The sequence below is a fragment of the Hemitrygon akajei genome, chromosome 30 (genome assembly GCF_048418815.1).
Source record: "Hemitrygon akajei chromosome 30, sHemAka1.3, whole genome shotgun sequence".
Classification (NCBI taxonomy): domain Eukaryota; kingdom Metazoa; phylum Chordata; class Chondrichthyes; order Myliobatiformes; family Dasyatidae; genus Hemitrygon; species Hemitrygon akajei.
Genome location: NC_133153.1, coordinates 35,197,230 through 35,221,464, shown reverse-complemented (window position 1 = coordinate 35,221,464; position 24,235 = coordinate 35,197,230). Strand labels below are relative to the sequence as shown.

Genomic DNA, 24,235 nt, shown 5'->3' with positions numbered 1-24,235 from the left:
GCTCAGCCTGCACAGAGGCTATTTGGCATCCATCATTAAGGACCCCCAACAACCAAGACATGCACTTTTCTTATTGCTACCATGACAGAGGAGGTGCAGGATCCTAAAGACATGGACTCAATGTTCTAGGAACAGCTTCTTCTCCTCCACCATCAGATTTCTTAATGGATAATGAACCAACCCATGTATACCTCACTATTTTTGGCTCTCTTTTTGCTGTAAGTATTTAATTTATATATAAGTACCGTGCAAAAGTCTTCAGCACATGTGAAGTAAAAATCTGTAAAGTGAATATGCTTTCAAAAATAATGAAAAGTTAAAAAAAAAATTCCTATAAATAGCAGTAAACAGAACCCCCTCCCCACATCAAATCAATATTTGGTGTGGCCACCGTTTGCCTTTAAAACTGATTAAATTATCTTTCAGTACACTGTCGTGCAGTTTTGTAAGAAAATCAGCTGGTAGGTTGTTCCAAGCATCTTGGAGAATTTGTCACAGCTCTTCTGTAGATTTTGGCTGTCTCGCTTGCTTCTGTTTCTCCAGGTAATCCCAGACAGCCTCGATGATGTTGAGGTCAGGGCTCTGTGGAGACCATACCATCTGTTGCAGAGCTCCCTGTTCTTCCTTTCATTGACGATAGTTCTTTATGACTTTGGCCGTGTGTTTGGGGGTCATTGTCCTGCTGCAGAATGAAGTTAGGACTGATCAGATGCCTCGCTGATAGTACTGTGTGATAGCTAAGAGTCTGCTTGTACTTCTCAGCATTGAGGATTCCCTTAATTCTGACCAGATCACCAGCTCCAACTGGAGAAGTACAGCCCCAGACTTGCAAGGAATCTCCACTGTGCTTCACTGTTGGCTGCAGACACTCGTCCAGGTAGCGCTCTCCAGCTCCTCCATGGACAAACTGCCTTCAGTCTGAGCCAAAAATGTCAAACTTTGACTCATCAGTTCAGAGCACCTGCTGCCATTGTTCAGCATCCCTGTCCTTGTTTAGGTGAGTCTCTTGATTTGTTTCCAGGTCAGAGGAATGGCATTTTGGCAGCAGTTCTTCCATGAAGACCACTTCAGACAAAACTTGTCCAGATGTACATGGGTTCCAGTGGTTCAGAGCTGACAGCAGTGCTAGACCTCTTCCAATTTAGCATAGATGTCAGTATGATGCATCTTTCTGCTGCACTCAGTTTCCTTGGCCAGCCACTGCATATCTGGTCTTCCACCTTGCCCATTTCTTTGCCCTTCTTCAGAAGAGCTTGGACAAAACATCTTGCAACTCTCACCTTTAAGTTTGGTTGTTCTTCACCCAGTCTGATTCCTTCTACACCGTTTCTGTTTTAGTTCATTCAACTCATTATGTCATTGATCATTAGCATCCTGTTTGTTATCTTTGTCTAATCATCAAACTATAAATCTGCAAAGTAATCAGGTTTTTATTTGAAAAGTGGTCTATTGCTTAATGCTACTTTCTTCAACAAAAACTTATTTGTAACATTTAAATGTTTGGAAAATACATGTTTGGAAATCTAAAATTTTCTGACATACTAATGCAGTTGACAAAAAATAAACACCTAAAACAAAATTTATATAAAAAATCTTGGGTGCCTATCTACACACATGTACACATACAGTTGCAAGGAAAAGTATGTGAATCTTTTTGCCATTACCTGCTTTTCTGAATTAATTACTCATAAAATGGGGTCTGATCTTCATCTAAGTCATAATAATAGACAAACATAATCTGCCCAAAATAATAACACAAACAATTGTACTTCTTCTCATCAGTACTGAGTACTCCATTTAAACAATCAGTATAGGTTCAAAAAAAAAGTATCTGAACCTCTGAGATAAGGCCTTTTACAAAAGCTATTTGGAGTTATATGTTCCAATCACTGAGATGGGCTTGGAAGTGTAGGTTGTAGAGGTGTCCTGCCCTATAAAAAGACACACAATGTCAGGTTGATGACGGAGCCTGCTTTTCTCAAGAAAGATCTTTTTATATGCCTCATTGGAAACAAATTTCAGAGGACCTTAGAAGAAGAATTGCAGAGATACATGAAGTTGGAAAAGGCTACAAAAGCATTTCTTAAAGACCAAACTGTTCATCAGTGCACAGTAAGACAAATTGTCTACAAATGGAGGAAATTCAGTACTGTTACTATTCACCTTAAGAGTGGGCATCCTGCAAAGATCACACCAAGAGCACAGTGCAATGCTGAAGAAGGTGAAAAAGAACCCAAGGGTAACAGCAAAAGACCTGCAGAGATTTCTAGAACTTGCTAAAGTCTCTAGTCATGAGTCCACTATAAGAAAAACACCTAACAAGAATGGTGTTCATGAAAGGACACCATGGAGGAAACCACTAATCTTTGAACAAAAACATTACTGCACAATTCAAGTTTGAAAAAGAGCACCTGGATATTCCACAATGTTCTGTAGGCAAATGAGACAAAAGCTGAACTTTTTAGCAGAACTGCACACCACTATGTTTGGAGGAAAGAAGGCACTGCACACTAAAACCAAAATCTTATCCTAACTGTGAAGCATGGTGGAAGGAGCATCATGGTTTGGGGCTGCTTTGCTGGCTCAAGGCCTGAACAGCTTGCAATCATTGAAGGAACAATGAATTCAAAATTGTATCACGGCATTTTACAGCAGAATGTCAAGGTAATGGTCCATCACCTGACGCTTAATAGAAGTTGGATGATGCAATAAGACAAAGATACAAAACACAAGAGTAAATCGACAACAGAATTGTTTAAAAAGAAGAAAATTTGTGTTTTGGAATGGCCAAATCAGAGTCTAGACCTTAAACTAATTGAAATGCTGTGGCATGACCTGACGAGGGTTGTTCATGCAAGGTATCCCATGATGAACTGAAACAGTTTTGTATGGAGGAATGGTCTATAATTCCTCTTTGCTGTTATTAAAGTCTGATCAGCAGCTACAGGAAATATTTGGTGGAGGTCATTGCTGCTAAATTTATTAAAAACAAAGGTTCATGCACTCTTTCTGGCCTGGACTGTGAATGATTAAAAACAATGTGTTTAATAAAGACGTGTAAAGTACAATTGTTTATGTGTCACTGGTTGAGACAGATTGTGACTTAAATGAATATCAGACCACATTTCATAAATAATGAATGCAGAAAACCAGATAATTGAAAAGGGTTTACGAACTTTTTCTTGCAGTTGTATATAAACTAAATACGAAGTGCAGATATATGCATTTCTTATTGTAATTTTTAGTTTTTTAATGTATTGCAATGGACTGCTTCTGCAAAACAACAAACTTCATGACATATGCCAGTGATATTAAGCTTGATTTTGATTGTGAACAAAGGTTGGGAGATTCCAGCACTGTAGCGAAGAACCAGCATTGCAAAGATCAGACGGTTGACAGTTTGATGATTGTCATGGGAGTCCTGTGAACTACCTCTCTATTCTCTTGAAATACTGCAGAAAGCCAGGAACAAGAACTGAAAAGTCAACCAGGCCTGAAGTTTTACCCACACTTTTCATTGACACAGTCTGTTCCAATTTCTGAATTTCCTCTTCATTTTAATTACCTGAAGGCTGTTACAATCTCAGCCACTAACCTCAGTAGTGAAGCTGACAAGATAATTCAGTGTTAAGAATTTTCCCTAAGTGTTCCTTTCACTTTGATTTTATGTTTGTAAGCCTTTGCTGTTCATCCGTATTCTGATTAAACCTACCCTCTTTTTTCCACAAAAGGCCGTCTGCCCTTGCTATGCCCAACGTTCTTTGTTCCTGTGGATTTACAAACTCGCTCTCCACATCTTGTTGACAAATACGGTACTGTGTAAAGGTTTTAGGCATTCTAGCTATATATATATATATATATATATATATATAGCTAGAATATATATATATGTGTGTGCCTAGTTCTTTGGACTATGGGAGGAAACCCACGTGATCATGAGGAGAATGTACAAATGCCTTACAGACGGTGGCGGGAATTGAACCTGGGTCACTGGTACTGTAAAGCGTTGCGCTAACCACCATGCTACACTGCAACCCCAAGAGGGATATGGGCCAAACATGGGCAAATGGGACTAGTTTAGAAGAGCATCTTGGTTGGTGTAGACAAGTTCGGCTGAAGGGCTCTTTGCTCCCATACTCTATGACTCCAGATCAGAGGTTCCCAGAATATTTCTGTTATGGAACCCGACATTAACCAAGGGATCCATGGAACTCAGGTTGAAAACCCTGGTCTAGATTATTTGGGACTCCTGAAGATGTTGTAAGATTCTTTTCTATATGTATGACTAATCTGATCCTATAATAACACGTGTATATTTTCAGGTTTAATAAAAATTCTTACAATCAGCTTCGTGTCCTGGCCCGATTCACCCCCTTGAAATACCACCTAGAAGGGTGTTTACTGTTGAGGCAAGCTCTTGTGCTGCACTTGTGACTCCAGGTTCCCGGCAGGGCTGGCTCACTGCTCTCCGCCTGTAGCCAGCGGTACACTGGAATCTCCACAGGCAACACTCCCTGCACGCCTGTAACCCGATATTTCAGAGCTCGCATCTAAGTCTACCTTACCATTCTGAAATATCTCATTACCTTTCTTATTATAACCTGAACCTGTAGCTTGATACCAACCTTGCCCACTGCTGTTAATAACAATCTTCGAGAACAGCATATGCACCTTTTCAATAACACAAATGTAATACTATAATTAATGCATTGCCTACAATTGAATGGGTAAAAGTGTTATTAGACACAATGACGACAGTAGAATAATAATGTTCCTTTACTCAACTCACTAAGCAGGTTTTCTACAAAAAGTGGAGCTGGTGACATCAGTTTATAACAGGCTTTCTGATTGTTTGCCGTCTGGGCTGGAAAGCAAGCACGGCTCTGTGTCCATCGCTAACAGGTACTTACTGCGCGAAAAGCTCCTCGAGACCATGGAAGCCCCGCTGCGCGGCAAGATTGATGGGCGTGGCCCCGTCGAGGTTGGTGATGCTGAGAGCTTCTTGTCCGCCCGGCTGCTGCAGGAGGAACGAGGCCAGCCTGGACAGACCCAGTCTCGCTGTGAAATGCAACAACGTCTCCCTGGGGATCGAAGCTGAAAGGAAGCAAGCACACAGAAAACCAGTATCAGTTTCACTGATTCCTTAATCCAAGACAAGCGGCAAACTCACATTTAGCTGGTGCCTTATTAACTTGCAAAACAAAGGAGATCTGCTTTGTTGGAAGACATGACTAACCATTGTTGAAAAGCAAAATTTCCACAAAGAACACAGGATAAGTACTACGGTACCACAAGGAATGCTACCATAAGAAAATAGCGTCCATCATCAAGGATCCTCACTACTCAGGCCATAATCTCTTCTTGCTACTACCATTGGGAAGGGGTTACAGGAGACTTAGAACCCACACCACCATATTCAGGAGCAGTTATTACCCTACAACCATCAAGCTCCTGAACCAGTGTGGATAGCTTCACTCATCTCAACCCAGAACTGATTTCACAAATTACAGACTCACTTTCAAGGACTCTACAACTCACGTTCTCAGTATTATTTATTTACTTTTATTTGCACATTTAATATTTGTCAGTCTTTATAATGAAAAGTTTTTAAAAATTATTCTATTGTATTTCCTTATTGTCCTTTAAATGCCCGCAAGAAAATGAATTTCAAGGTAGTACAAGGTGTTATATACCGATTCAGGAACACACTGAATAACAACTCTGGACATTCCCACTGTGACAGTATGGGGTGTTGATCTCAACCCAGCCTGGTCACTCAGTGTAAACCTGCTAAATCTTTAAACACTAACATAAAAGCAGAATCCCTCCAGCAACATTTCTGAAACACCATCTCATTACAATTGTGGCTTGTGTACAGGGTACATTGAGAACTTACTCCCTCACCAGCATTCTGCCCTGTTGGGCAAAACAGCAGTTCTCAAATACCAACATACACAAATACAATGCCGCATTAAGTTCCCACATGCAGAAAGCAAATGACTTAGAAGGTGAAGAGACAAGAGACTACAGGTGCTGGAACTTGAGGTGATACACAAAATGGTGGAAAAACTCAACAGGTCGGACAGCATCTGTGGAAGGAAATGACAATGGTGTGGCGAAGGGTCTCGATTCCAAAGGTCGAATGTGCACTTCCTGCACGGATGCTGCCTGAATAGCTGTGCTACTCCAGTGCTTTCTTTGTGGTATGGAAGCTAACAAGTTCACAAATGTTTAAAATATCACAAAAGAGAAGAGCAGCAGGAAAATGGATCCCCACACATTCAGCGGCCACTTACTAGTTACAGCTGTTCACCTGCTTGTTAATGCAAATGTCTAAGCAGCAAATCATACAGCAGCAACTCGATGCATTAAAAGCACGCAGACATGGTGAAGAGGTTCAGTTGTTGTGCTGATAGTGGACTACTTGACAGATAGACCTCAATATGTGCGGTTGGGAGACTGTAGGTCTGACACGGTGGTCAGCAGCACAGGAGCGCCGCAGGGAACCGTACTCTCTCCGGTCCTGTTCACCCTGTACACATCAGACTTCCAATATAACTCGGAGTCCTGCCATGTGCAGAAGTTCGCTGATGACACGGCCATAGTGGGGTGTGTCAGGAATGGACAGGAGGAGGAGTATAGGAAACTGATACAGGACTTTGTGATATGGTGCAACTCAAACTACCTGCGTCTCAATATCACCAAGACCAAGGAGATGGTGGTGGACTTTAGGAGATCTAGGCCTCATATGGAGCCTGTGATCATTAATGGAGAACGTGTGGAGCAGGTTAAGACCTACAAGTATCTGGGAGTACAGTTAGACGAGAAGCTAGACTGGACTGCCAACACAGATGCCTTGTGCAGGAAGGCACAGAGTCGACTGTACTTCCTTAGAAGGTTGGCGTCATTTAATGTCTGTAGTGAGATGCTGAAGATGTTCTATAGGTCAGTTGTGGAGAGCGCCCTCTTCTTTGTGGTGGCGTGTTGGGGAGGAAGCATTAAGAAGAGGGACGCCTCACGTCTTAATAAGCTGGTAAGGAAGGCGGGCTCTGTTGTGGGCAAAGTACTGGAGAGTTTAACATTGGTAGCTGAGCGAAGGGCGCTGAGTAGGCTACGGTCAATTATGGATAACTCTGAACATCCTCTACATAGCACCATCCAGAGACAGAGAAGCAGTTTCAGCGACAGGTTACTATCGATGCAATGCTCCTCAGACAGGATGAAGAGGTCAATACTCCCCAATGCCATTAGGCTTTACAATTCTACCGCCAGGACTTAAGAACTTTTTAAAAGCTATTATTAATGCTTTTTGAGATAGTGATTTAGATGCATATCATATTTTTTACTGAGTTAAGTATTGTATGTAATTAGTTTTGCTACAACAAGTGTATGGGACATTGGAAAAAAAGTTGAATTTCCCCATGGGGATGAATAAAGTATCTATCTATCTATCAGAACAGGGAAGAAATTTGATCTAAGTGATTTTAACCTCGGAATCAGACAGGGTGGTTGAGCACCTCAGAACTGATCGCCTGAAATTTTCACGCACAGGGATCTCTAGAGTTTGCAGAGGATGGTACTAAAAGCAATCAATATCCAGTGAGCAAAAATACCTTGTTAATGAGAGGCCAGGCTAGTTCAAGCTGACACGAAGGTGACAGTAGCCCAAATAACCACGTGCTACAACAGTGGTGTGTAGAAATCATCTCTGAATGCCCAACACATTGAACCTCAAAGCAGATGGGCTACAGCAGCAGAAGATTTTACCGGATTCCATTCCCGTGGTTTGTTAATTGGGTCCATTCCCGTGCCTACTAAACTAGACGCTGAGTGTATTTCGGCCTTTCAGTGAGTCAGGGCATTTCTACAGCAGGAAGAACAACCCTTCCCCAGTGCAATGGTCCTTACTTTTTCCTCTCCAGCATCTGATGATTCACGTAGCAATGCGGTTTTACGGGCTCCTGTGTGACTCACCTGAGCAAGTATTTCTACACAAGTCCTGACAGCAATTACCTTCAAACCAAGCCCCAGTGAATGGTGAATGGGAAAACCTCTACACCCAATCCCAGTTCAGGACTAACAAACTAAAACAACGGGTTTTGCAGATCAGATTAAACAATTTGACGTCTCTATTTAGAAAACAGCTTCAGAGTTGCATCAAAACCCAACAAATCTACCTTTTACCTCCGAAGATCAACGCCAGAATAGTAATCCGATGCGTAGAATGGCCTTCTGAACACAAGCTTTCCATCTACTTGTGCCAAGCCCTTTTGCCTGATGCAGTTTAAATTTTGAAGTAATACTTTAAATTTAAAGACATGCACAGACCATAATTCAGGACATGATTCCCATGATTCAGGACATTTACAAAGACAGGTGTGAGAAAAGGCCCAAAGGATCATTGGGACCTAAGTCACCCCAACCACAATCCATTCCATCCGGGAAACGGTACCGCAGCATAAAAGCCAGGACCAACAGGCTCCGGGACAGCTTCTTCCACCGGGCCATCAGACTGATTAACTCACACTGATTTTAATGTATTTCTATGTTACATTGACTGTTCTATTTACTCTAAATTATTATAAATTACTATGATTACACATTGCACATTTATTTAGAGACGTAACGTATAGATTTTTACTCCTCATGTATGTGAAGGATGTAAGAAATAAAGTCAATTCAATTCAATAAGACATTGGAATAGAATTAGACCACCTGGCTCATTGAGTCTGCTCCACCCTTCAATCATGACTGATCTTTTTTTCTATCTCCACCTCAACCTCAGTTCCCGGTCTTCTCCCCGTAACCTTTGATGCCATGTCCAATCACGAACCTATCAATCCCTGCTTTAAATACACCCAACGACCTGAACTCCACAGCTGCATGTGGTTACATATTCCACAAAATCACCACCCTATAGCTAATGAAATTTCTCCGCATCTCTGTTTTGAAAGTTTTGAAAAGCATGGTGGCGTAGCGATCAGTATAACAGCACTACAGCACCAACGACCTGGTTCAACTCCTGCCAGTCAGTAAGGAGCTTGTACAGTACTGTGCAGAATTCTTAGGCACATATATGTTGCTAGAGTGCCTAAGTCTTTTTGCACAGTACTGTATTTGTCAACATAGAGCGGAGAGCACAGTTATAAATCTGGCGGGAGCAAAGGATGCTGGGGATGGCGAGGGTGGAGGACTGTGGGAGGGCTGTGGAACAGGTGACAGAGGAGTGCCCTGCAAAGTCAAGCGATTCCAGATAATTGGATTATTGATCATTACAGAATGTCTCTCTGGTGATTCCTGCTCCCTACCCGTTTTTCTCAGCCACAATTCCCCTCTCCCTGCCCCCTACCCACTCTCAGTCCACAATAGAGACCCATATCAGAATCAGGTTTATCATTATTCATATATATCATGAAATTTCTTTTCTTTTTTGCAGCAGTACAGTGCAATACATTAAATTACAGTAGTAGAGTGCAACACATAACAGACAGACAGACATACTTTATTGATCCCGAGGGAAATTGGGTTTTGTTACAGCCGCACTACCAAGAATAGTGTAGAAATATAGCAATATAAAACCCTAAATAATTAAATAATAATAAGTTAATCATGCCAAGTGGAAAAAATAAGTCCAGGACCAGCCTATTGGATCAGGGTGTCTGACACTCCGAGGGAGGAGTTGTAAAGTTTGATGGCCACAGGCAGGAATGACTTCCTGTGACGCTCAGTGTTACATCTCGGTGGAATGAGCCTCTGGCTGAATGTACTCCTGTGCCTAACCAGTACATTATGGAGTGGATGGGAGTCATTGTCCAAGATGGCATGCAACTTGGACAGCATCCTCTTTTCAGACACCACTGTCAGAGAGTCCAGTTCCACCGCCATTACATCACTGGCCTTACGAATGAGTTTGTTGATTCTGCTGGTGTCTGCTACCCTCAGCCTGCTGCCCCAGCACACAACAGAAAACATGATAGCACTGGCCACCACAATCTTGTAGAACATCCTCAACATCGTCCGGCAGATGTTAAAGGACCTCAGTCTCCTCAGGAAATAGAGACGGCTCTGACCCTTCTTGTAGCCAGCCTCAATGTTCTTTGACCAGTCCAGTTTATTGTCCATTCGTATCCCCAGGTATTTGTAATCCTCCATGTCCACACTGACCCCTGTGGTAAAATTACCACAGTACTGTGTAAAAGTCTTAAGCATGTGTCTAATACTTTTACACAGTATTGTCTGTTCTCCCCTTGATGGGGCAGGGTTCCTCCAGGTGCTCTGGTTTTCTCTCAGCCCAGAAATTTGAGTTAATAGGTTAATTGTTCACATGGGTATAACCGGGTATTACGGGCTCGTTGGGCTGAAAGGGCTTGTATGTCTAAGTAAAAAAATACATTTGCCTGATCTCTATCATATTGATTTTACTCTGGAACCACATCACTACCATTTAGCTATTGCCCTCTAGTTCTAGATTAAAGGGATGAGAGGAATGCTGGTTCTAATCATATCATAGTAAAGGAAAAGCACAGGACTAATATCAATATTTGTTATATTTAGTTTATGTCAACATTCATGAACATTTCTGGGTGCTGTTGAGTTTGTATTTGTAGACTCTTGACGTTGAAGCGAATGGCTACCATCATCTTGGGCCAGAGCAGCTTACGAATATACCACAGAATGGCACTGGAATGAGCCCTTCAGCCCTCAACGATAATTAAATACCTACAGCAATCGCTTGCAAGTGCAATTATGAAGAAAGCATGGCAGCCCTTCTACTTTCTTAGGAGTTTGTGAAGATTCGGCATGACATCTATAACTTTCACAAACTTCCATAGACGTGTAATGCAGAGAATATTCACTAGCTGCACCGCGGCCTGGCATGGGAACACCAATGCCCTTGAACGGAAAATCCTACAAAAGGTAGTTGATTTGGCCTAGTATGTCACGGGTAAAGCCTTCCCAAGCAATGAGCAGTTCTATATGAAACGTTGTTGTAGGACAGCAGCATCCAGCATCAGAAATTCCCATCACCCAGGCCATGCTCTCTTCTCGCTGCTGCCATCCACGTAGGAATATAAGACTTGCACCACCAGGTTCAAGAACTGTTACTACCCCTCAACCATCAGGCTCCTGAATAAAAGGGGATAACTACACCTAGTTGCCCCATCAAAGAAGTGTTCCCACAACCAATGATCTCACTTTAGGGACTCTTTATCTCACTATCTCATGCTCTTGTTACTTATTGCTATTTGACAAACAAACTCTTCTCGTGCTTCCAGCCGGGTACAGGTATCGATTTTAACCGATGTTTAAAAGATAAACTCTGCTGTCTTCTTCAGTGATGATGTCTGGGCATGTCTAACCTGTGGTATTTATACCCCCGTTGCCCATCCTTCCTGATTGGTTAGTCCTCATCCAAAGCACTAGATCCTTCTTATTGCTATTTATTTATATTCACATTTGCAGAGTTTGTCGTCTTCTGCACTCTGGTTGATCTTTCACTGATCCCGCATAGTTACTGTTCTATTGATTTCCTGAATATACCCACAAGAAAATGAATCTCAAGGGTTGTATACGGTGACACATATATACTTTGATAAAATTTACATTGAACTTTTTACTAACTCCTTTTGCCTACACAACATCCACATCCTTTCACTTTCTGCATATTAACGGGCCTATCTAAGGGCCTCGTAAACAGCTCTATCACACTGGTCTCCACAACTATCCCTGGCAGCACATTCTTGGATGCCACCACTTTCTATGTCAAAAAGAACTTGTTTCACACATCGTCTTTGAACGTCGCCCCGCTCACCTTAAACTCATTCTCTCTAGTATTACATATTTCCACTCTGGGGGGAAAAAAAAAGATACTGGCTGTCTATTTTATCTGTACCTCTTCTAATCTTACAAACTTCTATCAGGTTTCTTCTTAGCCGCTAGTGCTCCACAGAAAACAACCCAGGCCTGTCCAAACTCTCCTTTTCGCCCATGTCCTCAAATCTGAGCAGCAACCCAGTGAAACTTCTTGTTCACCCTCTCCAAAGTGTCCACGTCTTTCCTCCAATGAGGCGACCAGAAGTGAACGCAATACTCTAATTGCAGCCTAACTACATCAAAGGTCATCGCGACGACGCAGGGCGCAGCGGCCACTCCAGTAAGGAATATCCGTTATCTGTAAGTAGGGGCCGTGCACAATCCTGATTTGATTGAGACGGATGTGTGAAGCACGGAGGAACATCTGGCGAAACTTCTGACATGCCTGTGCTGCTGACGCTGCTACTGAGCGATCGGAGAGATCTCCAGAGAGGAAGGCCCCGAATCCTCGGCTTTGCCTGTTGCTTGGTGGCCGGAGCCGGGGTTGAAGCACTCGGCAGAGATGGTGCTCGGTGCTCGGTGTCGGAGGGCTGGTCGGAGGCACGAAGTTGTCGGAAGTTTTCGGACGGACTCACAGTTGGCTGTGCTCGGGTGCTTCCAGAGGCTGCATCGGGAAGTTTTGCCACGTTGGAGGTTTCTTCCTTCTGCCATCTGCGTGAGATGATGGGCTATCTGGGACTTTGAGACTTTTTTTTACCGTGCCCATGGTCTGCTCTTATCAAATTATGGTATTGCTTTGCACTGTTGTAACTGTATGTTATAATTATGTGGTTTTTTTGGTCAGTTAGTCTTGGTCTGTCTTGTGTTTATGTGATATCATACTGGAGGAACATTGAATTTCCCCTTGGGGATGAATAAAGTATCTATCTATCTATCTATCTATCTATCTAGACTTCACTCAACACTAAAGGATAAGCCGCTTACTGAGGGGAAAGTTACTGCCCCCATCAGTCACAAGTGATTTATTGCAACTGAGGACATACATATGGAACAATGATTGAACCCTGCTAAATAACAGAGGTTTTAAACAAAGAATGAGGCAATTGGAGCAGTCCCAACAGCACGTCTTTTCTCCCTACCGATGCAGATAAATCTTCTGCAGCTTTTCACCCTTCCCTTGCCCATGCTTGGCACCAGGGGAGCGAGCCACAATGGAATTCCTCTGCCCAGCTCCTACTGCCACCTCCTCTCAACTCCACATCAATAGGCATTTATAAAATAAAGTGACAGGGTCAAGGCTATGCTCCAACCTACACAAACAAAGGACAACGTGCAAGTGAGTCTTTGCCAAGATTAAACTGTTTATGTTGCAGACTGCTTGACAATAAAGTAGATTTTAGGATTAAGAGCTGTAGTAGTGATTTAATAGATAGTCCTTTACAGGCTCATGCTATATTCAGGATTCAGAGGGGTTTGAATTTTGCCAGCGTGGTCAATACTATCAATGTTCAACCACAATCATAACCTTGATTCCATCCAGCTGTGTCGCACTCTCTAGATGCACGACAGCAAAATTCCTTCAATGTTTGAAAGATACTTCTCTGGCTGCAGAACACACTGGGCTGTCCTGAAAGGAATACTAAAAAGCAGCATAGAAATGCCCAGAGCAAACTAACTCCACTGCTGGTAATTCGAAACAAAAGGTCTAAATGATAGAGCTACTCGGGTCAGACAGAATCTGTGGGAGAAAAATGGAGTTAAGGTTTCATGCCAAAGTCTTTCCTTCAGATCTGGCAGATCTCCGGAGGAGGAGAAAAGATGGTTAATTTTCTTTTCTATTGAAGGCAGATGACAATAATTGAAGAAGATGTGGCCTCCTTCGATCCTCTAGAAGCAAACAAATAAAGTGGATTGGGACCAAGCCACAGCTCACTCAGCCTTTGCTTGGAGACACAGAGAGGAATCAGCATGTAAAAGGAATTGTTTTGAAAGGGCTCAGAGATTTATTATTCAAATACAACCTCAACGTCCTCCTGCTAAACACTGCTGACCAGCTTGTCTACCAGACAACCTGGCTACCCGACAAGATGTACAGAGAAAGGGGGAATTGGAGATGAATCAGGTCACGAAGTGGCAACCTACCTCAGTATGACAATCGCCTTGAGTTAAGATCACTGACATGTTGGCTCACCAAGTACGCACTGACTCTTTCCACACTCCCATTGATATTCGAGATTTTATCACACACATTCACACAAAGAGGCAATGTACAGTGTTTTAAATAATCCAATTGATAACTTGTTGAACTGGTTTCCCTCTGTTTATTTATTGAGATACCATATGGAATAGGCCCTTCCTGCCCTTTGAGCCATGCCACCCAGCAATCCTCTGATTTAATCCTAGCCTAATCAGGGGATAATTTACAATGACCAATTAACCTACTAACAGGTACGTCTTTGGACCATGGGAGGAAACAAGAGCACCCTGCGGAAACCCACGCGGTCAAGGGAAGAAAGTACAAACTCCTTACAAGCAGCAGTAGGAATTGAACCCAGGTTGCTGGTACTGTAAAGCGTTGTGCTAACCACTATGCTACTGCGCCACCCTATTTATTTATATGGTTGAATTAGTTAGCACAAGCAGCTTTCCACAGAGAAAGGTCCGATAATCATTTCCATTAAAAAAACATGAATCCTTTGGATATAGCAGGAAACTAGAGCACCCAGGGAAACCCACACAGTCATGGGGAGGACATGAAAACTCCACAGAGACAGCACCAGAGGTTGGCATTGAACCCAAGTCACTGGAGCTGTGAAATATTGGCTCTACCAGCTGTGCCAAGCTGCCAGCTTACTGAGATGAAGGTAAATTTTGAGAAGTTGAGCTTGGGGTGCACTTTCTTGCTTAATAAGAACAGCAGCATGTTTAAGGTTGTTGTTCTTGTAGAGCTGTCAGACGTGGAAAATATTCCAAGTGTACAGGCTTTGATAGGCTGTGGTTAGGCCACTGGTTTTAAATACTACTGTATACCTCTGCTGCAAATATGGTCTTATGTGTTATTTTAATTTGGTAGGAAGCAGGAGATATATTGGTCTTCACTGGAAACCAAATACTCCAGATGTTTTTGTTTGTTTGGAACAGAGGTGTTCTACATGGATGACTGATATGCAGATGTTCAGAGCTGAGCAAGTCCAGGTTTCTGAGTAGTTTGCTGACAAAGCCCGCCAGCAGCACAATCAAAGGAACTGGCATACGCGGCAGCCGCCCTGCAGTCTTATGAATGTGGAAGAAGTCTTAATCCAAGTCTGAGCGTGGCTTCATTTAAGCACAGAGACTTGCTTAGCCAGCATCCTCGTGCTACACAAATACAACGCATCAATAAGAGTGACGCAGCAGTTTGTACACATTGCATTCACGCAGTTTGGCCGGAGGGCCCCAAGCAGTCTGCAGAATCTGTTTGAACCAGGGTGAAAACTATAAAAGGAAGAACTGAAGTTCTTTGGAACCTTCCACCTCTGATGTCCCAAAGACACTAAAACTCAATGGAGCATGTTTTTAAAGTATTTACTGTTCCCTTGGAATAAAGTGGAGAGACAATTTTGTGATTTGAAATTTATCATTAAAATTGATGCTTCCACCCAATGTTGGCCCTCCAGATACTTCACTAGATTTAGTTGTGTCTAATGTTGACAACAAAACAAAGACTTACAATGCTGGCTATAAATGGATAGTCTAGTTGGCAACTTTGACAATTAGCATTAATCCAATTCATCCAATTCCTTTTTGGCCCTCATACACACTTTACAAGAGCATGCTTCGCCATGCCATCATGGCTGACTTAAAGTTCAAATGTTAAAGTTCAAAGTACATTTCTTATCAAAATATGTATACAATATACAACATTAAAATTTATCTCATAAAAACACAAAATGTTGGCAGAACTCAGCAGGCCTGACAGCATCTATGGGAGGAGGTAGTGACGACGTTTCGGGCCGAAACCCTTCATCAGTAGTTTTGGCCCGAAACGTCGTCACTACCTCCTCCCATAGATGCTGTCTGGCCTGCTGAGTTCTGCCAGCATTTTGTGTTTTTATTTATTTCCAGCATCTGTAGATTCACTCGTGTTGCATTAAAATACATCTCCTTACCTCAGCCACAAAACCAAACAAAATCAATAGAACCCATTAAAAAAGACCATAAAACAAACAATGCAGGAAAAAAATTGTTCAGACAAAAAGAAGAAACATTCGGAACTGATATTCACGAAAGAGAGCCTCTTAACCTCATTCTCCTGCCTTCTCCTCAAAACCCTTGACACCCTCACTAATGAAGAACCTTTCAACCTCTGCTTTAAATATACCCAATGACTTGACCTGCACAGCCATTTGGGGCAATGAATTCCACAGATTAACCACACTCTAGCTGAAGAAATTCTTCTTCATCTCTGTTCTAAACGGATGTTTATGTGGTGGTGTCTTTCCTTTTACACAACAAGCTTTGACCCAAGTCTTTTTTGCAGTACATTCTAGAATCTCATCCAAAGAAATTCACCAAATGTGGAAAGAGATGAGACCATTTGGCCCAGGAGTTCTCTACAACCAAATATACATCATCACCTTATTCCAAGCAAGGGCTACTTTTATTTAAATATCTTTGAGAATGGCAATAAAAGGAGATGTTATTTCTGCTGTGTATATGCGGAGCAAGAACATCAATGGAGCTGTATGACTAAATGCTTTAACGGAGTCATTTTAGTAACGGTACACACTGGGCATCTTGCAGTGTGGGAGCAATGAATCGAGCCCACAAAGACAAAAACATGTACACCTTGAAAGCCCGTGCATAATAGGGAGAGCCCTCAGCACGTAGAAGGCCCAATCGGTTCACTGCTCAATCAATCAATCAGGCACATGTGCATTTGCCGCATTCTCACAATCGATCCGCTATGGTTCAATTTCCATCATCACACATTTAAATAGAGTAAGTGTGATAAGATATGATATGTGGACTTCACTTCTGAATGATACTTGCTTACATTTATTGCTTACACAATATTTTTTCTTTCTGCACATTGGGTGTTTGACTGTCTTCTTTGTTTTATGGTTTTTTGAGTTTCTTTGATTTGCGCCTGCTCATAAAGAGATGAATTTCAAGGTTGTGTGATGTGTGCATACTTTGATAATAAATGTACTTGGAACTTTAAGCATAAATAACAACGGAAAACAAAGGCATAGATTTCACAAAATAGAACAGAAAACTCGATTTGCAGCATTACATTTAACAACAACAAATATTTTTAAATCCTACTTAATGAAACAACTGACTTTACAAACTGCTGTCATTCTACTTAATTAGGTTTCACTAGCACAAGCAGCTTTCCGTCAAGAAAGATCTGAGAAGCAGAACATGAATCGATACCAACAAAATGGAAGAGTACAGTGAATAGGAAGCAGGGCAAAACAATAAGGGAAGAATTTCTGCAGCAAGAGCAAGATTCAGCCTTCGGAGCAGAAAAACCTCCATGAGAAATTTCCATTTTGTGAAAGATAAAGAGAAGGGAACTGAAGTAATTAAATCGGCAGTTGAATTTCATCATGACTGGGGAACGAGGAGCACTGCCCTGAATTGGGCTCTGCAATAGATACAAGAGGCGGCATTGTTCTATGTTTCAAAAGGGATGTTCATCACAAACTTTTAACAACACACTCTCCGATTCTGAACTCATTGAACATCAGAGAAGTATTTCCGGATAAGCCATTTAAAAAAAAACCCCGCATACTGTGCTGGAGGGGTGCAAGATCATTAATAGCACCATTTCAATAATTCAACATTATTCATCAATAGATCTGTAAAAAAAATTGAGCATATTTGTCGAACAATTGAATGCCTTGTGGGGAAAATACTCATAGTATTTTAGGATGCTGAAAACTAAATAATGGGAAATGGTTGAATTATTCACTCCACATAAGGCTCATAGTTGATAAATTGGAGGATGAACTTGAAATGGAGTAGGACAGGAGTCGAACCGCTCCTTTTCCTTACAAGTTCAAGTTAATTGTTATTCAGCTGTATACATGTATTCCAGCACATGAAACAATGTTCTTCTGGTCCAAGGTGCACGCCAAAGTATACACAACTCACTCAAGATGGTTTAATGTCACTTCCAAGTGTAAAGGAGAGCAAAATAATTGCTACTCCGGATCTGATGCAGAACAAAGAAAAAGCATAAAAAGATAATTATCACAATAATAATAATAAAACAAAATGCAATAAATATAAGCACGAGGAAGTCTGCAGATGCTGGAAATCCAAAGCAACACACACAAAATGCTGGAGGAACTCAGCAGGTCAGGCAGTATCTATGAAAAATAGTGAGCAGTCGACATTTAGGGATGAGACCCTTCTTCAGGATTGAGAGGGAAGGGGCAAGATGCCCGAATTAAAAGTAGGGGGAGAGGGGAAAGAGACCAGCTGGAAGATGATTGGTGAAGCCTAGTGGGGGGGATAAATACATAAGATTGCTTATGTATGTAAATTGATTGAATGCCCATTAAGTAATCCTAGACACAGAAGTGTCTGTATATCAGGTGACTGATTGAAAATGATGAAGTAATGGCATTGAGGAGTGGTGGAGGTGTTGATCACCCTTACTGCTTTGGGAAAGTAACTATTTTTGAGTCTGGTGGTCCTGGCATGGATGCTACCCTGTGATGGGGGTGGGAACACAGTCCATGAGCAGGATGGGTGGGATCCTTCGTGATGTTACTGGCTCTTTCCCGAAACCTTTCTGTGTGCATGTCCTTGGTGGTGGGTAGGAGTAATATTACCACAAATAAATTTTAAAAAAAAAATTATTTTAGTCGATTGACACTTCGCTTAAGATACATTTATGAGACAAGTTAAAAAAAAATGAACAGTATAACACCACTGGTCCTTCAATAGTGATGTGACCTTGATGGTGGTAAGGAGTCTCACAGCCGGAGCGGGGGCGGTGGGGCGGAGTAGCAGTTTTGTACCCTAACAGTCCTTACCAATATAAAGGAATTGCTATGGGCAAGGTACAGAGAGAGCATTGACCAATTGGCTCAAATGAGCCAATCTTCACATAGTAAAAGAAGAATAGAAATAGAAATTGTGGGTAAAACTCAGCAGGTCAGCCGTCATCTGTGGAAAGAGAAATGGTTAAAGAAACAGTTAATTACTTAGATTTTGGACCCTTCAGCAAAAGTAAGAGAAACCTATTAGTCACATTAGCAGAGATGGCAGCGACGGTGCTGGGTGAACTAGGGTGACAGGACAGGAGCTGTTAAGTTCCTTTGTCTGTATAATGTGTTACTATTGTAAAGTCTGTGTAATATTGTATAGTCTGGTCTACTGGAACACTTCCAGCAGGGCAGACTATTTAAATGAAGAAAAAAAGCAAAGGATAGCAGACAAAAATGTTTGGTAGAAGGTACAGGAGCCTTAGGTCCCACATTACCAATTCAGGAATAGTTATTACCCTACAATCATCTGGCTCCTGAACCAGTGTGGGTAACTTCACTCGCCTAAAATCTGAACTGATCCCACAACATACAGACTCACTTTCAAGGACTCGACAATCCATGTTCTCAGTGTTATCGCTCCATCCCTCTCTCTGCCCATCAAATTTAAATTAATGTGTACATTAGTTATGCAAAACCTGTTTGTCTTCTTTAGCACTTGGCTGTTTGTCAGTCTTTGTGTGCAGGTTTTTTTGATTCTATGTATTTCTTTGTTCTGCTATAAACGTCTGCAAGAAAATTAATCTTGAGACTGTGTATGGTAACATATACACACATTGATAATAAAATTACTTTGGACTTTGAAATGGAGAAGGTTTTGAATATTGAGTCCTGCAGGTTGTAAAGAAATACCCTCGAGCTTCAAACGTGATTCAATCACCAGGCACACATTCCCCTCTCCTTGCAGCATTTCAAAGGGATGACTCCCTTCATGGCTCCCTGGTTCACTCTTCCACCTCCTCCACCACTCCCTCTCCGGCAACGTTTTCCCATGCGAGGCAGGAGATCCAACACCCATCTTTTGACCTCTTCTCTTCCTGCCATCCTGGGATCACTTTCCAGGTGAAGCAATGATTCACTTGCACCTTTTCCAATCCGGTAAACCGCATTTGGTTTCTACTACGTAGTTACCTGTACACTGGAGCACCATACACACATGGGTGAATGAACACTGTCGTTTTCCCAAGGAACGGGAACTAGAAAACCAGATGGTTTAAGGCAGGGGTTCCCAACCTGGGGTCCACAGATCCGTTGCTTAATGGTATTGGTCTATGGCAGAGAAAAGCTTAGAAACCACTGGTTTAAGGTGAGGGGCAAAAAATGAACCCAAAGGGCAACTTCTTCACAGCCAGGGCAGTTTATGTAAGGAATGAACAGTCAGAAAAAATAGCTGAGGCAGATACAAGAATAATGTTTAAAAGACACTTGGATAAATATATGGATAGGAAAAAAACTGTAGGCCTCCATTAGTCTTGACAGACCATGGATTTGCACCTTGGAAAGTTTCCATGACGCAAGCCTGGGCAAGGTTTTTTTATGGAAGACCGGCAGTTGCCCAAGCTGCAAGTCACCGATGTTGTCCAAGGGAAGGGCATTAGGACCCATACAGCTTGGCACCGGTGTCATCACAGAGCAATGTGTGGTTAAGTGCCTCACTCAAGGACACACATTCAGCTTCAGCCAAGGCTCGAACTAGCAACTTTCAGATCACTAGACAAATGCCTTAACCACTCAGCCACACGCCAACACTAGGGACATATGGATAATAGGAAGGCAAATGGGACTAAGTTAGTGACATAACTTGTTCAGCTTCAACAGATCAGGCCAAAAAGCCCAATTCTGCACTGTGGACTGTACAAACCTAATTTTAAAAACTACAATGATAGCAGTGCTCTGTACAGATAGACCAAGTTCACCTTCCCCATAACTGCACGGGAACCGGCCTCTCTTCTCTGGACTCTGACTACTCGCAACTTCAATGAAGCAACCAGCGTAATCCAAGTCCACACCTACCCTGGATAGTCTCTTTTACCCCCTGGGCAAAAGATACAAAAACCTAAGAGCAACTACAGCCAGGCTCCAGGACAGCTTCTATCACATTGTTATCTGACTCTAGGACAGACCTCTTGAACAATAAGATGGACTCTTGGTCTTACAACCCACCTCGTTATAATCTTGCACTTTATCGTTTACCAGCACTTCACTCTTTCGGTAGCTCTTACACTTCATTCTGCAATGTTATTGCTTTACCTTGCTCTAGCTCAATGCACTGTGTAATGGTTTGATCTGTATTAACAGTACACAAGATGAGCTTTTCCGAGTATTTTGGTAAACATGATAATAATAAACCAATACTAATGTTTCACCCTATCAGAGAAATTCTTTTACACTGACTCATCGTTTCCAGCCCCACTTTATAGTCTACCGAGACAAACTTGTTTCTCTCTTTCTCAGTAGTCTCAAGCTTTGAAGCTCCGACCATTTATCAACAGCAAGCCAGTTTATAGCCAGCAATGGGTCTTCAAGCTGTGTTTGTGTGTGGAAGATTTACTTTGAAATATTTATCTACGTGCCTCACCTCATCCAGCTGGTCACAACAGTAATCTAATCTAATTTACACTCAGTGGCCACTTTGTTAGGTACGGGTGTAGAACACAGTGTAGTTTTCTGCTGCTGTTGCCCATTCACTTCAAGGCGTGATGTGCTGTGCGTACTGAGGTGTTCTGCTGAATGAACACCAACGTTATAACATGTGGTAGTTAACTTACTGCTGCCTTCCTGATAGTTTGACCCAGTCTGGCCATTCTCCTCTGACCTCTTTCGTTAACAAGGTGTTTACACCCACAGAACTGCTGCTCATTGGATGGTATCTGTTTCTCACATCGTTCTCTGTCAATTCTCGGCATCTAGTGTGAAAACCCCGGGAGATCAGCAGTTTCTGAGATACTTAAAGACCCACCCAGTCTGGCACTAACAATCATTCCAGGATCAAAGTCACTGAGATCACATTTCTTCCCCATTCTGATGTTTGCTATGAAAAACAACTAAACCTACTGACCATGTCTGCACACTTTTATGCATTAAGTTGCTGCCACACGATTGGCTGATTAGATTTTTACATTAACGAGCAGGTGTACTAATAAACAGGCCACAGAGTGTACATTTGTGCAGGGGTGGATTCAGATTATTGTCATTTAAAATCCACAAATGCAATGCAGTTAAAAAATGAGACAACGTTCCTCCAGAATGATATCACAAAAGCACATGACAAAACAGACTACACCAGAAAATCCACATAACGTTTGGTAATCCCCAATCCGGAGTCTGGAGAGGCTGCTACGTATTAATATCGTGCTACCATCTTAGCGATTTCCCCGGAAAGGAGCTCCAAATCCACCAGACAAACAAGACCAAAAACTAAAGCTACAAGACCTGCACAAAACCACATAATTACAACATATAGTTACAACAGTGCAAACAATAACATAATTTGATTTTTAAAAAACAGACCATGGGCACGGTAAAAATAGTCCAAAGATGTTAAAAGACTATAAGTTCGAAAGAGACCACCACACAGTTTCCACAAGTCCTCAGGGTCCCGTTAAGACTCGTCATCCCACGCCGGCGGCAGAAGGGAGTACCCCCGCTATGGACTTCCAAGGCACCGCCCGACTCAGCCTCGCAGACGCAGCACACAATGAAAGCTCCGTCGAACCCAGCCTTGCAGACACAGCACACACCGAAAGCGACCTGATCGCAGCGGACTCTGAGTCCATCGAACCTCCAAGCCTCCGACCAACCCCTCCGGCACAGCTTCTCCGAGCACCATCCTCTGCCGAGCGTATTAAGACGCCCCCGCCAACGCGACCCCAAGGACTGGGGGCCTGTTCTTCTCAGCAGAGACCCGGACCTCACAGCAGCAATGAAGAAGGCCTTCCTGGAGATTTCCAGATGTTCCTCCGTGCTCCCACGTCCGTACTTCATCAGATTAGGACTGTGCACGGCACTCCACTTGACAAATAACAGATATCAACTCCGGAGAGGCCGCAGCAGACTGCGTCGCGCCGCCATCTTGAAGGTCAAACCATGTTCAAACCATGTTCCAGAGCACAGTGGTTTGTTGGATCTTGTGGCTTCTCTGCACCTCTTAATGTAGAGGAAATGCAGTCAAAGTTTATAAGGAGTTATGTCTGAGAGGATTGAATACAATACAGCAAATATCAAGGAGAGCATTCTAACTGGTTGCATCACTGTCTAGTACAGAGGAGTCACTGTGTATGTCTGTATATGTGTGTGTATATATGTGTATACATATGTGTTGTATGTATGTATATATATATATATATATATATATATATACATATACACACACACACACATATATATATATAGTGCCTATAAAAGTATTCTCTCCCCCCCCCCCTTGAAGTTTTCATGTTTTATTGTTTTACAACATTGAATCACAGTGGATTTAATTTGGGTTTTTTGACACTGATCGGCAGAAAAAGACACTTTTGTGTCAAAGTGAAAACAGATCTCTACAAAGTAATCTAAATTAACTACAAATATAAACTCAATGTCCTGGAGTGACCAAGTCAGAGTCCAGACCTCAATCCAATTGAGAATGCGTGGCTGGACTTGAAAAGGGCAGTTCACTCATGATCCCCATGCAATCTGACAGAGCAAGAGCAGTTTAGTAACGAAGGGGAAACATCACAGTGAGCAAATGTGTAAAGTTGCAGGAGATCTGTCCACACAGACTCGAGCCTGTAATTGCTGCCAAAGATTCATCTACTAAATACTGACTTGAAGGGAGTAAATACTTATGCAGTCAATTATCTTGTGTTGTATAATTAGTTTAGATTACTTTGCCAAGATCTGTTTTCACTTTGACACAAAAGTCTTATTCTGTTGATCAGTGTCAAAAAAGCCAAATTAAATCCACTGTGATTTAATGTTGTAAAACAAAATATGAAAACTTCCAAGGGAGGGGTGAATACTTTTTATAGGCATTATATACATATATACACAAATACACACACAAACATATATATCTTATTGGAATGTATCATTTATTATGTATTGTAATGTACTGCTGCCGCAAAACAACAAATTTCACACGTGCCAATGATATTAAACCTGATTCTGATAAGAAGGGTATTCATATTCTAGCTTTCCTTCACTCTAGTTAAAAGCTTTTAACTAGTTGCGTATGCTAACAAAAATGCCATTGTTCACCTTACAAAAGAATATATTATGATTCATAAACATTAACTCAAGACACACTGAGGTGTTTTTTGTTTTCTGGTGCTGGGGACAAAAGCAGCACTGTTAAAATTGAGTAATCAATCACTTACATTAATATTTTTGCAGGAAAA

The 24,235-nt window shown here is 42.0% G+C and overlaps 1 protein-coding gene across 7 annotated transcripts in view; it reads right to left on the bottom strand.

The window, feature by feature from the left end:
• akap13 (A-kinase anchoring protein 13) overlaps nt 1-24,235 on the bottom strand; it is a 554,439-nt gene that overhangs the window by 310,860 nt on the left and 219,344 nt on the right. For all 7 annotated transcript variants that reach the window (XM_073032598.1, XM_073032600.1, XM_073032601.1 and 4 more), the window contains exon 6: nt 4,911-5,094. In XM_073032598.1, the coding sequence (XP_072888699.1) occupies nt 4,911-5,094 (184 nt within the window). The remainder of the gene's footprint in view (nt 1-4,910; nt 5,095-24,235) is intronic.